This window comes from Carcharodon carcharias, chromosome 5, assembly GCF_017639515.1.
Source record: "Carcharodon carcharias isolate sCarCar2 chromosome 5, sCarCar2.pri, whole genome shotgun sequence".
Taxonomy (NCBI): Eukaryota; Metazoa; Chordata; class Chondrichthyes; order Lamniformes; family Lamnidae; genus Carcharodon; species Carcharodon carcharias.
In genome coordinates this window covers 188,767,312-188,785,546 of record NC_054471.1, presented here as the reverse complement: position 1 = coordinate 188,785,546, position 18,235 = coordinate 188,767,312, and the positions used below count along the sequence as shown (strand labels likewise).

The window sequence follows — 18,235 nt, the reverse complement described above, 5'->3', positions numbered from 1 at the left end:
TTCCTGAAAGAACCGAGGGCCACATCACATTAAAAAAAAAAGAGAAATATGGGAATAAAAAAAAACATACATCCCCAAATTCACCAGATTACTGCAAAGACGCTGCAAGGGAAGATTAAGTTGATGGGTTGCCTTGAAGAAAGTTCATCAGGCTTTCAACGTATGAGTTCCGCCTACTTGGAATTCCCCATAGGAGCCGATTGAATGTTCCTCCCTCCATCCTGCTCAGCCTCCCTGTGCCTCACAGTGTCTAGGCTGAAATGACACGCCTCACACACAGAGCATCACGGGTGCAGGAACGCCCAGGAGCAGCATTGACACTTCCCTATTGCAATTACAGGCGCTGAGTTTCCTTCATCCAGCTCGCCGAGTTCTCAGCTCTTAATTGCTTCAAATATGAGTGAGGAAAAAGTCAAAGAGCAGGAGAAAGCTTCCAGTGCCCTGACTCAAGGCCAGCAGCAGGACGTAGGAGGCCCTGGTGATGGACAACCCGACTGGAAAGACGCACAGAAGGAATTTGAAAAGCTATCGTCCACAAAGAAGCCACGGACCGTGAGTATGAAATGAACTGAAAAAAAAAAAGGCCTATCAAGAGCATTCGACTGCCCGCCCCTTTTTAACAAGGATATAATTCGCGTACTTGGCATTCCTTTTTTTGCTAGCCTAAATCTCAGGATGCCATCACGATCGCCGTGTCTTCGCGCTGCCTCTTTAACATGGTGGAAGAAAGAAAAATATACGAGCAGAGCGGGCTGGAAAGTTACGTGAAGCATCAACAGGAACACGAAGAGGAGCCGCTGAAGAAAGGGCCGGCTTTCCCATTGGTGAAGGTAGAGCAGATTTCTAAGCATTAATGGTTACTCACTCTCTTTCATCTATATATTCAGATACAAACCACCATTGTCATGCTTTGATCATGGTAATATTTATTTTATACTGCAACTCTGAAAATTATACTTTCAATGTAGACTTGTTGCGACAAACTGTGCTACCTGCCCTAGCTACACATGCAGTTTAACTTGACACAAATGAAGGCAGAGTAGATGGTTTCTGCGATCGTTCTCTCCAAGGATGCCTGGTGGATACTAAAGTGGACCTTCAGATGTGGCAAAGGACAGTGGTGTGAATTGTAGGCCGTGCTGCCTACTGCTTCAGTAGCCTCGACCCATGCCAGCATAAAACCACATAGATCTTGTGATGGATTTGATTTTGTGAGGCCCTAAGAGGCATGCGAGAGGCACTGTTGATTCCAAGGAAAGGCTGGAATGGTTTGTGGAGAAAATGTAGGCTTCCTGTGGGTAACTTGTAGAAAAAAATAACAGTAGTTATTTTGAACACTCAAGTCTTTTAATGGAATTCAACCAGAATAGGATGTGGCTTGTTTCTCTGCATATGCTGAAATTTTCCAAAAACTTTAACCCAGGAAAGTATTTCAAAATCTATTCCAGGAATATTACTAATATTTTGTTCCATACATTTCTCAACTTCTATTTCATAACATCTTGAAACTTGCCTTAAGTAAGGAGATCAAAGCTATACACAGTACAGGTGTGGACTCACCAACAGCCTGTGGAGTTGTTGCAAGACTTTCCTATTATATTCCATTTCCCTTGCACTTCAAGCTAACATTCCATTTGCCTTCCTAATTACTTGCCGTACCTGCATGCTAACATTTTATGTTTCACATAGAGGAACATCCAAATCTCCCTGCATTGCAACATTCTGTAGTCTCTCTCCATTTAAGTAATTAAATATTTTGCTTTTCTCTTCTTCCTATCAATATAGATAACCTCTTACTTTCCCACATTATAATCCATCTGTCAAATTTTTGCCACTCTCTCAAACTATCTATTATCCCTTTGTGAACTCTGTGTCCTCCTCACAGCTTGCTTTCCTATCTATCTTTTTTATCACCAGTAAACTTGACTACATTACACTTGGTTGCATCGTCCAAGCCACTAATATAGATTGCAAATAGTTGAGGCCCCAGTACTGACCTCTGTGACACTCCACTAGTTAGTTTGTTAACCTGAAAATGACTTTATTTTCCTGATGCTCTGTTTCCTGTTAGTTTGCCAATCCTCTATGCATGTTAGTATATTACCCTTAACACTGCAAGCTCTTATCTTGTGCAGTAACCTTTTATGTGACACATTATTGAATGTCTTTTGGAAATCCAAAAACACTACAACTGGTTCCCCTTTATCCATCATGCTCGTTACATCCTCAAGGATCTGTCCTGTTGTTACATCCTCAAGGAACTCTAAATAAATTTGTCAAATGCAATTTCCCTTTCATAAAACCTGGTTGACTCGACTTGAATTTATTTTTTGGAAATGTCCTGCTACTTTCTTAGTAATGGGTTCCAGCATTATCCCAATGTCAAATGTTTAGCTAACTAGTTTGTAGTTTACTGCTTTTTGTCGCCCTCCTCTCTGGAATAGAAGTGTTACATTTGCAGTTTTCCAATCCACTGGGACTTTTCCACCAGAATCTAGTGAATTTTGGAAGATTACAACCAAAACATCCATTATCTCTGCAGTCACTTCCTTTAAGACCCTAGGGTGCAGGTCATCAGGCCCAGGAAATTTTTCAGCCTTTAGTCCCATTAGTTTGTCCAGTACTCTTCTCTAGTGATAGTGATCATTTTAAGTTCTCTTTTCCTCCACCTGCTCCTGCTCTGCCCTCTCAGATTTTCTGCTTTTACTGGGATGCAGTTAATGTGTCCTATCCTGAAGGCAGGTACACAATATGAAGAATAACATTATTTAAAAGAGAATTAGAAAGACGTTTAAAGAGGAACAATATAAAAGGGTAGTTGTGGAAAGGACAATTGGCAAGTTAGCAGAAGCTGAGGCATAATCTTCCAAATGGCCTCTTTGAGCTAGAATGTCTTTGATTAATGGATTTTCATGAACAGCTTGAATTTTAAAAGTTCAAAACACCTTTCAATACTTTGAAGGTTGAATCATTACTTGTACATGTAAAAAGGTGAATTGTCTTCTTTTGGAATATAATGAATTTATTTCTTCCAGGCACTGGAAACTGTAAATGCACGCCTACGTGAACTTTACCCAGAGAGTGATGAAATATTTGATGTAGTTTTGATGACAAACAACCATGCTCAGGTCGGAGTGAGGCTGATAAACAGCATCAATCATTATGGTATGTTGATAGGATCTCTGTATGTTTACCTGTATTGATGCACATTGAATTTTATTTTAAGTTTATGATTCCTCTGCTGCCTTCCCCAAACACACTGTAGGCTCTTTCCACTGATGTTGTGTCTCCTCATTCAGCTAGAAGAGGTGGATAGTCTGCATCTGTATATTGGAAATTTTTGCTTCCATGGACAGCTGACTGGAACTTTTTACTTTTGCATGATTTACTTGATCTTGCCAGTACATTCTTCTGATGAAATGAAAGTGCCCAACTGTACTACAGACCCATAAAACAAGTTGCTTAAAACTCAAAGACAGATGATTTTAAGTTAAAAGTTACCATTTTCTGGGTTAGGTCACTATACATTTACTTAGTATGTAATTATGCATTGATTTTTAAAAGCGGAGTTTTCAACCACTCAAAAGGCCAGATGTTTGAAGAGGAATTTAAAACACACACACACACACACACACACACACACACACACACACACACACACACACACACACACACACATACACACTCTCAGCTGGACATTTTGATTTTTTTCATAAGGTTATGAGGTCATTTTGGTTAAAATGGCCATTGACATAACATAGGCAAATTTATAGGAATTCAAAGATTGCCAACTTAAGTGTTATGCATTCAGCTATTAAACATATGTAGCTTTAATCACATGATCTAGACCATAACCACTCGGTGCACTTGTAAAATCCATGGAAAAAAAATGTTACGGATGCAATCGCAGTATTGCAACAAAGTTAATTCTACTGAAACACATCTTAAAGGAAATTAAGTGAACACATTAATTTGTGCTAAGCTGCTTTTGGTGCATTCAGAGCAGAGTGGACACCATTGCTTGTGCATGTTTCAACTCCAATGGTGCAGTTTGTGATGACTGCCTTATGCTAGGCGCTCTAGTGAGCCCAACTCAAGGAAGGGGAGGGTAAATAAAGGAAAATCCCTTAGTGATAACAAGTAATTGCAATAGAAAGGAAAACAGACAAGACACACAGCCTGAGAGATTCCTCAGCAAAGAGGAGAGAGAGATTGGAAAGCTAATTAGCATAAGTGGGAGGTGGTGGCATGGTGGTAATTTCACTGGACCAGTGATCCAGAGGCCCAGGCTAGGGACTTGGGTTCAAATCTCACCACAGCAGCTGGTGGAATTTAAATTCAATTAATAAAATCTGGAATTAAAATCTAGTCTAATGGTGACCACGAATCCATTGTCAATTGTTATTAAAAACCCATCTGGTTCACTAATGTCAGAAATCTGCCATCGTTACCTGGTCTGATCTGCATGTGATTCCAGACCCACAGCAATGTGGTTGACTCTTAAATGCGCCTTGAAATGGCCTAGCAAGACAATCTGTCGTATTAATCCACTACAAAGTCTAAAAGGAATGAAACCAGACAGATCACCGGCATTGACCTAGGGACAGAAACAACAACGGCACACCCAGCTCTGTCTACCCTTCTTACTAACACCAGGGGATTCGTGCCAAAACTGGAAGAGCTGTCCCACAGGCCAGTCAAGCAACAGCCTGACGTAGTCATGCTCACGGAATCACACCGTACAGATAATGTCCCAGACACCACCATCACCATCCCTGGGTATGTCCTGTACCACCAGCAGGACAGACCCAGCAGAGTTGGCGGCACAGTGCCGGGAGAGAGTTGCCTTGGGAGTCCTCAACATCGACTCTGGACTCTATGAAGTCTCATGACATCAGGTCAAACATGGGCAAGTACCAACAAGTAGCCCCCCCCCCCAGCTGATGAATCAGCGCTCCTCCATGTTGAGCACTGGGAGAAAGCACTAAGGGTGGCAAAAGCACAGAATGTACTCTGGGTGGGAGACTTTAGTGCCCATCACCAAAAGTGCCCTCGGTAGCACCATTACTGACACAGCTGGCCAAGTCTTAAAGGACATAGCTGCTACACTGGGTTCTGTGGCAGTTGGTGAGGGAACCAGCAAGAGGGAAAAACATACTTGATCTCGTCCTCACTAACCTACCTGTCACAGATGCACCCGCCCATGATAGTAGCGGTAGGAGTGACCACTGCACGGTCCTTGTGAAGACAAAGTCCCGGCTTCACATTGAGGATAGCCCCCGTTGTGTTTTCTGGCAACACCAGCGTGATAAATGGGATGGATTTCGAACAGATGCAGCAGCTCAATCTACACATCCAAGCGGCGCTGAGGACCAGCAGCTGCATAATTACGTATGACCACAAATCTGTAACCTTATCACAAAAATCACACAGCGCAGAAGAGAGGCCCTTCGGCCCATTGAGTCTGCACCGACACGTGAGAAACACCTGACCTACCTACCTACCTACCTAATCTCATTTACCAGCACTTGACCCATCGCCTTGAATGTTTTGACGTGCCAAGTGCAAGTGCTCATCCAGGTGCTTCTGGATGAAAATAGCTCCATGCTTCAGCCTTGACCTTTTGCACTGATGTGCTGAGCTCTGCCGTTATTGAGGATGGCAATGTTTGTTGAGCCTCCTCCTCTGGTTAGTTGCTTAATTGTCCGGATGTGTTCAAGACTGGATGTAGCAGTTCTGCAGAGCTTTAATCTGATTGGTTGGTTGTGGGATCACTCAGCTCTGTCTATTGCATGCTGCTTCCACTGTTTAGCATGCATATATCCTGTATTGTAGTTTCACCATGTTGGCACCTCATTTTTAGGTATGCCTATACTGCTCCTAGCATGTTCTCCTACATTGCCCATTGAATCAGGGTTACGAACTAATGAATTAGGAGCAGGAGCAGGCCGCTTCGCCCCTTGAGCCTTCTCTGCCATTCAATAAGTTCATGGCTCTTCTGAATGTAACCTCAACCTCACATTCCTGCCCACCCCAATGACCTTTCACCCCCTTGTCAAGAATCTATCTAGCTGTGCCTTAAAAATATTCAAAGACTGCTTCCGCTGCTTTTTGAGGAAGAGAGTTCCAAAGACTCACTACGCTCTGAGAGAAAAACATTATTTTCATCTCTCTCTTAAATGAGCGATGCCTTATTTTTAAACAGTGACCCTTAGTTCTAGATCCTCCCACAAGAGGAAACATCCTTTCCCCATCCACCCTGTAAAGACCCTCAGGATCTTAAAGATTTCAACTAAGTCATCTCTTACTATTCTAAATTCCAGTGGATACAAGCCTAAACTGTCCAGCCTTTCCTCATAAGACAACCTGCCCATTCCTGGTATTAGTCCAGTCTTCTCTGAACTGCTTCTAATGCATTTTCATCTTTCTTTAAGTAAGGAGACCAATACTGTACACAATACTGCAGATGTGGTCTCACCAGTGCCCTGTACAACTGAAGCATAACCTCCCTGCTTTTGTATTCAATTTCCCTCACAATAAATGATAACATTCTATTAGTTTTCCTAATTACCTGCTGTACCTGCATTCAAACCTTTTGTGATTCATGGGTTGATCTCTGGCTTGATGGTAGTGCTATAGTGAAGGCTATGCCAGGCTGTGAGGCTACAGATAGTGGTTGAATATAATTCACAGTGCCTCATGGATGGCTGTTTTTGAGCCGCTAGATTTCTTCTGAGTCTATTCCATTTAGCATGGTAGTAGTGTACCAAGAAGGATGGTACACTCAGAGTGAAGTCGGGACCTCTCCATAAGGATTGTGCACCTGTCACTCCTGCCGTTGCTGGTGTGTGCAGATGCTTCTGCGACAGGTAGATCGGTGAAGGCAATATCTAATAGGGTTTTCCCCTCTTGTTGGTTCCCCGGTCAGCTGCCACAGGTCCAGTCTGGCAGTAAAGCCCTTCTGGTCTCGGCCAGCTCTGTCAGCAGTGGTGATCCTGAGCCACTCTTGGTGATGGAGATTGGAGTCCCCTACCCAGAGTGCATTCTGTGCCCATTCCACCCTCAGTGCTTCTTCCAAGTGGTGTTCAACATGGAAGAGCACTGATCCATCAGCTGATGGAGTGGGGTAGATGGTAATCAGCAGGAGGTTTCCTTGTCCATGTTTTTCCTGATGTCTCGGGACTGCATGAGGTCCCAATCCATGTTGAGGACTCCCAGGGACAGTTCCTCTTGACTGTATGCCACTGTGCCATTAACTCTAGTTTGTAGATAGGTAGATATGTCTTCATTATGGGTGACAAATATGCATATGCAGCATATTTTGTGCATTGCAATGAATAGATGATCCATATATACACTTTTATAAAGGAGAAGCAAAGTTTTGAAAAATAATAAGTTAATTGAAAATTTGCATTGAAATGTTGTTGTGAAAATGACAGAAACAGATCCCTCCCATTTCAACCTAAGCAATCATGGGACACGGTTACCCAAGTCTGGGTCTGTTCCTTTTCTCTTCTAGTTTCTTCCTCTTTCTTTTGGTCAGAGTGGAGAACTTGAGGTCTTGGTTTTCAGACAATGCAGGAGTGCTCGTTGGCAGCTGGGAACCCACAAGGCCGGGGATATGGAGGCCCTAGCCATTTTAAAAGCCGGAAGCTGCAGCCAGGAGGAGGGTTGATGGGCCAGGTTGCAGGGAGAGCTGTCGGTGGAGATTGGAAAAGTGGAGTGAACACTGTTGACAGAGGTTGGAAGGCAGAGGAGGGGATAGTCCAGTGCAAGGGAGGCTTACTCCTGCCCCATAGAACAATACCTTTAAAACATACTTTATAGGCCTTTTCTGGCCAGGATCCATCGCCCAGCAGGTTTGTCTGACTGAGCAGTCTGACTAGCCTCCTGCTCAGGCTAAAATTACTGATTATGTCTTGATGATATGTGCAAATATATATTCCACTTATAAGTGACCTGTCTTATGCTAACTGTTCCCTACCCAGTTTCCCCCTGGTGGAGGCAGTTAAAATTCGGGTCGGAGGTTCACAGGTACAAGTGTAACTAATGTTTTACTGTGTCATCAGGTCACGTTCCTGTTCCCACTTGAAACGCCAACAGCAAATATGAAATAAAGAGAAAAAAAAAACCCAAATACTTGCTTCATAGCCATGCAGCTTCTGAGAGAATGCTGTTCCAGTTATTTCTTCCCTGTATCTGGCGTAGGAGTCTTGACCTCCCATTGCATGAGCATTGTACACATTCTCTCAATCACAGGTTAGAGTTCTGAGTGGAGCCAGACAAACCTATACTTGGCATTGCAGAACTTGAATGCAGCATGACTTAATGATAAATTGCGCAATTAGCCTGTTACAGTTCAACCTGGGTTGATTTGTCACCTCAAGGTGTGTGTGTGGAGGGGTAGGGTGGAATGACACATTGATATACAGTGCACATACCTAAATGATACTGAAGATTGACCTGCGTGCAGTATAGATTTGCCAAGGTTTCAACACAGAACAAGTACTTATTTGCATTGTCTGCATGCCGTTATTCGTACAGATATCAAAATTCATTTGGTGGAATTGGGTTTGGAATTGAATGCAATTAAGCACACATTTTATATATATGTATTTATATCTATATATTATGAAAAAGATGATTGCATAGATACATGTTTGTAGATTGAAAAATAATTTCAGCAAACCACCTAAAAACAGCCGCATCTTAAAAACAATATTCCCTTTATTCTTTTTTCAAACAGATCTGTCAATTGAAAGATTTTGTATGACAGGTGGAAAAAGCCCAATTGGATATCTGAAAGCGTACCTCACCAATTTATACCTTTCATCAGATTCTGAGAAAGTAGGGGAAGCAATTGAAGCAGGTATGGATTCAACTAACCAACATACAACTGAACAAAATGCTGTGATGTGTATGAGTAAGAAACCACATTCAAACCCTTAATCAACATAGCCACAGAAGTTAAGCCACTTGGTTCATGTAGTGTGGGTGTAATGTTAGCAAAAGAGCTTCTGTAAGGAATTAATTTATCTTGTTATACTTAATAGTTTTGAATTGCGAGTAGTTGCTGCATTGTACATATTATTTGCTGAAAGTGTTTAGCTTACTATTGAAATGTCTTCTGATCTATTCACATGATGACACTGAGCGAATTATTTCAAAATAATATGGAATACACTTTTGTCTACTTTTAGTTTAGGAGTTTTATTTACGTAGCAAATTGGACATTCTGTCTTTTTAAAAACAAAAATGAGTACTGATTTGGAAATTTTATTATGTTCTTAAAGTCTCTAAACTTAAATTAGTAATGAAATTATTGGTCAGGATTCTCCACTGGAAGTTACATCTCCTGTTTGTAAATTTAGTGGATTAGAGAATTCTTTTGGCAGCTGTTCTGCCATCTTCTAACTGCTATCCCTGCTCTTCCAGAGTTTTCTGACGGAAGCAATCAGGGTATAGATTACATCTGTCCAAAAGTTGGACAGATACTTAGACTTCAGCAAGGCTTTTGATAAGGTCCCGCATGGGAGACTGATAACAAAGGTAAGAGCCCATGGGATCCAAGGCAATTTGGCAAATTGGATCCAGAATTGGCTGAGTGGCAAGAAGCAGAGGGTGATGGTCGAGGAGTGTTATTGTGACTGGATGCCTGTGTCCAGTGGGGTTCCACAGGGATCGGTATTGGATCCCTTGCTGTTTGTGGTATATATAAACGATTTAGACTTGAATGTAGGAGAGTTGATCAGTAAGTTCGCGGATGACACGAAAATTGGTGGGGTGGTTAATAGTGAGGAGGATAGCCTTAGATTACAGGAGGATATAGACGGGCCAGTCAGATGAGCTGATCAGTGGCAAATGGAATTTAATCCGGAAAAGTGTGAGGTGATGCACTTGGGCAGGACAAACAAGGCACTGGAATACACGATGAATGGTAGGACCCTGGGAAGTACCAAGGACAGAGGGACCTTGATGTGTATGTCCACCAGTCCCTAAGGTATGGGACAGGTAGATAAGGTGGTTAAGAAGGCATATGGGATACCTGCCTTTATTAGCCGAGGCACAGAATATAAGAGCAGGGAGGTTATGCTGGAATGGTATAAAATGCTGGTTAGGCCACAGCTAGAGTATTGCGTGCAGTTCTGGAAACCGCATTATCTGGAGGATGTGATTGCACTAGAGAGAGTGCAGAGGAGATTTACCAGGCTGTTGCTTCGGCTGGGGAGTTTTAGTTATGAGAAGAGATTGGATAGACTGGGGTTATTTTCCCTGGAGCAGAGGAGATTGAGAGGGGACATGATTGATGTGTATAAAATTATGAGGGGCATAGATAGGGTAGGCAGGAAGGAACTTTTCCCCTTAGTAGAGGGATCAGTAACCAGGGGGCATAGATTTAAGATAAGGGGCAGGAGGTTTAGAGGGGATGTGAGGAAGAATTTTTTCACCCAGAGGCTGGTGGGAATCTGGAACTCTCTGCCTGAAAGGGTGGTAGAGGCAGATACCCTCATAATATTTAAGAAGTATTTGGATGTGCACTTGCAATGCCATGGCATACAAGGCTATGGGCCTAGTGCTTCTAAATGGGATTAGAATAGTTAGGTACTTGTTTGACCTGTGCAGACTCGATGGGCCGAAGGGTCTTTTTCTGTGCTGTGGACCTCTATGACTCTAATAATGGATGGCTGAAATGAGAGAATGTGCAAATAGTGGGATTACATCAGCTAACATATTTCCTATCACTTTCAACTCAGCACCACTACATTCTTGGGTGTCCAAGTTTGTTCGAGTGAAGGAGCATTTTAAAATTCAATGGGTGAACAATTGCATAGACTGAGGTCGATTAGGATCATACATTATAGCAGAAGCTTTCAGCCTAAGACTATCAACTCTTGTTGGAGGAACTCTTTCATTATATGACATTCTGACCACATGACATTTGGTCATGTGATGTCTGATCACATGACATCTGATCACATGACTTCTACAAATGTTGTAAGATTTATCTTACAAGAGAGGTTTGGTCGCTCATAATTGAGTATTTTTGCTCATGATTTTATGTTAGCAGCAGTTGTGCAACAAGCTCGAAGACCGTGAAGCCATCTGTGAGTAGGGAAAGAGAGGAAACTAAAGGCAGAAAAATCAGGTTTCTTGACCTGAGGTTGGGGGGCTGAATCAGAAGATAGGAAACGGGGGAATCGGATAGTGGAGGATCAGTTTGTAGAGCGAAAACCAGAGGTGGAAGAAAATTTGACTTCATTAGTAACTAATGATATATCACCAAAATTGCACCCATTGCTAATTGCAATAGTGGTGACACTCAGATTCCCCAGCAGTCATACGATAATTCACTGATACATGTAACTGATAGCATGGGTGTAATGCCCCTGTATCCTACCTGTAATCCTATAACGCATTGATATTCACACTGAAACCAAAACCAGAAAACCCCTATCAGGCATGATTTCTTCCCCATCTCTTTTAACTTTGGGTTGGACTCTGGTTCCTTGTGAAGGCGATAGACTCCCAGGTGAAAGTTATTAGAGCTGATCAGTACTTGGACTTCACTCATCCAAACTGGGCACCACAGACCAACCTGAACCAAAATGAGAGATTTGCACAAAGGGTAGTGTGCTCAGTTTTTATGGCACTTTTCACAGGGCACGTTTTTCTAAACTCTGCTTGACATCAACATTTCTAAACCATTCCTTCACTTTTTACTCAATAAATGAAACTGATAAAAATTACATTATAGCAAGAGGCTATTCAGCCATCTCGTGTTGACACTCCCTCCTTTAACTCCATCTCCACCCAGATCTTTCATATTTCTCCTTTCTGAATGTTATCACATTCTCTTTGAAATGAAGTTTTTCCACTGCAGTAGCCACATGTGGAATATCCCACAGTCTAATAGTCCTCAGTTCAAGAATTATGCTCCTCTCTTCCTCCTTGTTACTTACAGTGAAAATCCTTTGTTTCCATTCCTTAGTTCCCCATTCATCCACCAATAATGGAAATAGTCTTTCTCTGTTTATTCCCAGTAAGGTCCTCGTTTTACTGACTGCCCCTTTCTCAGTGCCACTCCCACTGGCCACATTGCTACTATCCCTAGTTCTTCAGGAAATGCTGGGCCCCACACCTATCTCCATTCCATCTCTCTCCACCGATCCTCCCAATCTACCTGTCTGCTCAAAGTGCCTTCAGTTCCATACTCTTTCGCCCCATTCCGACTGCACTCACGTAGTCACGGAGTTCTCTGCAAGTGACACTATAGAGAGGGACTGGGGTTTCCAGGGATTGACTTGAAGGGAGCAGGGGCTGCTCAGAGGCAGAAAATTCCAATTAATGATCTGCCAGGTTGATGGAGACAGCAACCATTCTGGGAGGATCAGGAATCTTATCCCAAAGCAGGTGGGATGCCTAATTGGACCAATTTTTGTACAATGTCTGTAGAGGACCAGCTGTAATCAGAGGTGGTCCATAACCATGGGGTTCTGCCAGTGTGGAATATGACAAATTCAGACAAAGTGGCCTGGATTTTCACCGAGTTGGGGGGGGGGGTGACTCGGGAGCCCTTTAAAAATGGCAGGAAGGCGTCCCAATTCCAGGATTGCCGATTCCATTCCCAGTCTGTGAGATTTGCAGGAGTGTCTTTAAAGGATGCGGACTGGTTCCTGTCAAAAGCCTGCGTCTGGCACTCCCAATCTGGCCGGCTTCATTGCAGGAATAGGCACATCCTACTCCACCTCAATTTTCATGGAGCTGGGCCAAGTTTTTAAAGAAGTTATGAACCTTAATGTGCATGAGAGGACCTTTTAAAAAGTAAGTTCAAAAGATCCCCCTCATGCCCCCTTTGCCAAGTTACAACCCCCCAGCCACCTCCCATGTCCCCTCATGCCCACTATGCCAAGCTCTGGCATTTCCATGCCCATTGTCCCACCATAGACTTTTAAGAACCGATGAACACCATTGTGTGTAGTGGTATGTGTCAAAAAAAAAGCTTTGAAGAAATGTAATCCATTTGTAATTTTCTCCTATGGCAAAAAATAAGAATGTCAATCATCCAGGCCCTCCTTGAAGGTTCAAAAATCACAAACCCTTGAAAAGACTTAACTTGTATCAACAAACTTGGTGAAATGGAGCCTGATCTATCAATCAACCAATGGTTCTTCTAGGGGGCAGCTTTTCTAGTATTCTAATAGTTGCCTGGACTCTCAGCGAAGTGTACATAATGAGGCTTTTTTCTTTCACTGGACAAAGTACCACCTCACTGCGGTGGACCTTTTAAACAGATCACCTCCACACCCAGCAGCCCCTGTGGCTGCCTCTGCACTCTTCCCAGGTTGGCTGGCCCATACCCGGCCCCAGCAATGAAGATACCGCGTTGGTGGGCATTTTCTCCTGAGGCAGCTGGGCCGAGCCAGGAATTTTCCCGACTCCCCCAACCTGCCTCGCGGATGAAATTCCAGGCCAGTACCTCCCTGCTCGAGCTACAATTTTCTGTTTGAATGGGCATATCAGGCTATAACACTTTACTACAAAAAAGCAGCAGATGCTACCTCAACTAATAATACATTAGAGATATAGACCTTTGGGTAGCCAAGGGTTTTAAGGGGCACTAAGTCACAGCAGGTGGATGGAGTTGAGATGTGGATCAGCCATGATCTCGATGAATGGCTGAAGAGGCTTGATGGGATGAATGACCACTCCCCCTTCCTGTTCCTATGTACCTAACAGTCATTTACACTCATCTGCAATTTTAATTCCATTTAGCTGGTAGCCCACAGGATGCTGATGATTGATGCAGTCCGTTGCTTCTCACATCTGTCATTCTACTTGATGTGGAATGGATTGAGTATGGAATAGAGATATTAAAAAAAACATAGCAACATCTCCAGTTTTGTTCTTAAACTGCTGGCTATGCATTGAGAGCTAGCCATACAAATACAACAGGGAAGAGTGCTCATTCTTTTGTATTTGGACCTATGGCTCTTGATATAGAACAGTTTTTAGAAATTAAATACATTTGCCTTGAGTGAGGTTTTTGTTTGTATATTGTGGATATTTCAGTGGTTTCAGTATATGTTTTCATGTTGCTTTTCTATTCCACAGCATACTTTGAATTTTAGAACACTGATCCATGTGAAGTATTTTTAAGCATGTTAAATATGCCCCACCCCTAACATTTTTACAGTCTGTTGATTCTTGGTTTTTATGTAGTATCCACATCGGTGTTCAACACACTAAGCTTTCATATTTTGACTAACCTCAGTATAAGCGGCTGAATTGTGTCAGACAAATGGAGCATGTAATGTGGGCGGTACACCTTTAGGCAGATATTAGTCACACAGGAATTTTCCCATTGATAATCATACAGGTCAGTGCCTTTTGTTTCAATAGCTCAAGGCAGTTAGAGTGTGGAACAGTTTAAAGCGGGCAGTATTAAAGGCAACCACAAAAATGTGAGGAGAAAAGTGAAATCAGCCGCAATAAAAGAATATTCTTAGGAAGAAAGTCTATTTTAATAAGTCCTGAAATATGTTAGGGGAGATGAAGTTGCTTTAAATAGGTGCAGTGCTGGGAAGGTAAATAGCTAAGTACTAGGTTGCTTTTATGTTCTAGGGGCTAGCTTCAGGAGATTGGTGCAGTATCGCTGCTTTCTACCAACATTAGACTAGATTAACAACTGGTAAATCCTGACAGCGTCTCTTTCAAGTCACGATAAAGTACTGCCCTTGAGACAAAGGAAGCCAGCAAGTTACATGACCAGTGGCAGGCAGGCGGTGAGAAAAGCTCATGTCAAATTAACAAAATAGCAAAATCTTAGTGCGGATTGAAGCGATGAGCAGCTTAAATTTGCTTCTTCTCCCACTTTGACTCTTTCTGATGTGACAACCCTGGCTCAGTTGGTTGCATTCTCGCCTCTGCACCAGAAGGTTGTGGGTTCAAGTCCCACTTCAGGACTTGAGCACAAAAATATCAGAAATTGACAACCCAATGCAGTATCTAAGGTGTGCTGCCCTGCCAGAGGTACCATCTTTCAAATGAGATGTTAAATCAAGGCCCTGTCAGCCCCCTCAGGCGGACACAAAAAAATCCCATGACACTGTTTCCAAGAAGAGCAGAGGACCCGGCCAAAATTTATCCTTCTAACACCTCATAATTCCTGCAAAGACCAACTTTGCCATGACTATCTGTAATTTTTGCAGATTGTCAGTACGAAGATGAAGAATTGGAACTGAAAAAATCCCGTGTAGCATTTGATCACCCAGTGCCTGAGTGAAATAAGTCCATAGTGGATACAATTAGTGTCAGCTATGGCTTAGTGATAGCACTCTTGCATCCTGAGTCAAAAGACTGAGAGTTCAGGTCCCACTGCAGAGACTTGGGCAGAGAGGTTAGATTGACACTCCAGTGCAGAACTGAAGGAGCACTGCACAATCAGAGCCGCTGTCTCTTAGGTGAAACACTTAAGTATCAGACCTTTCATGTGGATCTCAAAGTTAGCATGACATGGTTTCAAAGAAGAGCAGAGTTGCTCTTCCCAGTGTCCTGGCCAAAATGTATCCCTGAACTAGCATCAATAACAGATTATCTGGTCCTTATCATATTGCTATTCATGGGACGTTGCCATTTATAAACTGGCTGTTGCATTTCCTACAATCAATGGCTATACTTCAAAAGTACTTCATTGGCTGTGAAGCAATTTGAGATGTCCTGTGGTCATGAAAGGCACTATATAAATGCAATTCAGCTTATCTACAAGTATTCATCCATAAAACAGCATGTGCAGTAGGAAAAAAGCACCTAACAAACAGGCGGTACGAGGAAGAAGGTGGAGAAACAGAAAAAAATGATGTGTAGACAGCCAAACATTTAGTTTTATATTTGAAAATATATATTTAGATATTGATAGGCGGTTCATAGGGGAGAAATGATGGAATCTTACCATATAATTCCTGCATGCAAGACCTAAATAAATAATGTTCTCTTTTGTAGGAAAAGTGGTCACTGCAAATTTGAAATATCAAATATTCAATTTCCCATTCAATTCTGCATAGTATATACTGAATAATCAAATACTATAAGATGCCTCCATTCCACCTGAACAACAAATTAAGGCCCCAAACTCTTCAAACCATTCAAAGATTGAATGACCAAAGGAGCAAATACACGTAATAAACACGGTGAAAGCAAGTATAATAATTCCTGGCTTAACCTTGTAGTTACGTTTCCCTAAGGTGAAACTTCAAATGAAACAACATTAAGCGAATCAGATTCTCCCATTACAATCAATGTAATAGGCTATGGGGCAGAATTTTCCCATCCCCCACCCCCCCCCCCCCCCCCCCCCCCCTCCAGTGGTGATGGGCAGGGGCACTTAATTTGGTGGGAGGCAAAATATCTGTTTCCCCGCGGTGGGATAAACTAACATGCGAATGTATGAAATAGGAGTAGGCCACTCAGTCCCTCGAGCCTGCAAGAGGAAACATCTTCTCCACATCCACCTTGTCAAAACCTCTCAGGATCTTAAAGGTTTTGATCAAGTCACCTCTTAACTCTTCTAAACTCCAGTGGATACAAGCCTAACCTGTCCAACCTTCCCTCATAAGGCAGCCTGCCCATTCCTGGTATTAGTCAAGTAAACCTTCTCTGCAGTGCTTCTAATGCATTTACATCTTTCCTTAAATAAGTAGACCAATACTGTACACAGCACCCCAGATGTGGTCTCACCAGTGCCTTGTACAACTGAAGCATAACCTCCCCACTTTTGTAATCAATTCTTCTCACAATAAACAATAATATTCTATTAGCTTTAATTGCTTGCTGTACCTGCATACTATCATTTTGTGATTCATGTACTAGGACACCCAGATCCCTCTGAATCTCCACGCTCTGCAATGTCTCACTATTTAGATAATGAGCTTAATTTTTATCCTTCCCGTCGCAATGGACAATTTCACATTTTCCCACATTATCTTCCATTTGCCAGATCTTTGCCCACTCACATCACCTATCTATGTCACTTTCTAGCCTCCTTATGTCCTCTTCACAATTTACTTTCCTACCTATCTTTGTGTCATCAACAAATTTAGCAACCACACCTTCAGTCCCTTTATCCAAGTCATTTATATAAGTTGTAAAACGTTGAGGCCCCAGCACTGATCCCTGTGCCACACCACTTGTCACATTCTGCCAACCAGAAAAAGATCAATTTATGCCAACTTTCTGCTCCCTGTTAGCTAGCCAATCTTCTATCCATGCCAACATGTTACCTTCGCACCACGAGCTTTTATTTTCTGCAATAACCTTTGATGTGGCACCTTACCAAATGCCTTCTGGAAATCTAAGCATAGTACATCCACCAGTTCCCCTTTATCCGCATGTGACTCCTTCAAAGATCTCCAATAAATTGGTTAAACATGGATTTCACGTTCACAAAGATAAAAGCAAAATACTGGGGATGCTGGAAATCTGAAATAAAAACAGAAAAGGCTGTAAAAACTCAGCAGGTCTGGCACTATCTGTGGAGAGAGAAACAGAGTTAATGTTTCAAGTTTGTATGACTCTTCTTAAGAGCTAAGGAAACTCTGAAGACGAGTCACACGGACTTGAGCTAAAGGAGCTCTGAAGATGCGTCGTACGGACTCAAAACGTTAAGTCTATTTCTCTCTCCACAGATGCTGCCAGACCTGAGTTTTTCCAGCATTTTCTGTTTTTACTTCACTTTCACAAAACCATGTTGACTCAGCCTGATTGCCTTGAATTTTTCCAAGTGCCCTGCTATAACATCTTTAATAATGGCTTCTAACATTTTTCTGATGACAGATGTTAGGCTAACTGGCCTGTAGTTTCCTGGTTTCTGTCTCCCTTTTTGAATAAAGGAGTTACATTTTCTATTTTTCCAACCAAATGGAACCTTCCTTGAATCTAGGGAATTTTGGAAAATTGCATCAACTATCTCACTAGCCACTTCTTTCAAGACCTTAAGTTGAAGTACATCCAGACCCAGGAATTGGTCAGCCCACAGCCCTAATAATTTGCTTAATACCAGTTCCCTGATGTGTGTAATTTTCCCAAGTTTCTCCTTCCCATCCATTTCCTGATTTACAGCTATTTCCAGGATATTACTTCTGTCCTCTATAGTGAGGACCGATGCAAAATACTTATTTAAATCATCTACCATCTCCTTACTTTCCATCATTGATTTCCCAGATGCACTTCCTATCGGACC

General features: G+C 42.3%; 1 protein-coding gene across 1 annotated transcript in view; it reads left to right on the top strand.

Annotated features, from left to right (window-relative positions):
• Positions 1 to 259: 259 nt before the first annotated feature.
• LOC121277823 (cytosolic 5'-nucleotidase 1A-like) overlaps positions 260 to 18,235 on the top strand; it is a 30,548-nt gene continuing 12,572 nt past the window's right edge. The window contains exons 1-4 of the mRNA XM_041187491.1: positions 260 to 552; positions 663 to 830; positions 3,036 to 3,165; positions 8,747 to 8,869. Coding sequence (XP_041043425.1) covers positions 397 to 552; positions 663 to 830; positions 3,036 to 3,165; positions 8,747 to 8,869 — 577 coding nt within the window. The 5' untranslated portion in view covers positions 260 to 396. The remainder of the gene's footprint in view (positions 553 to 662; positions 831 to 3,035; positions 3,166 to 8,746; positions 8,870 to 18,235) is intronic.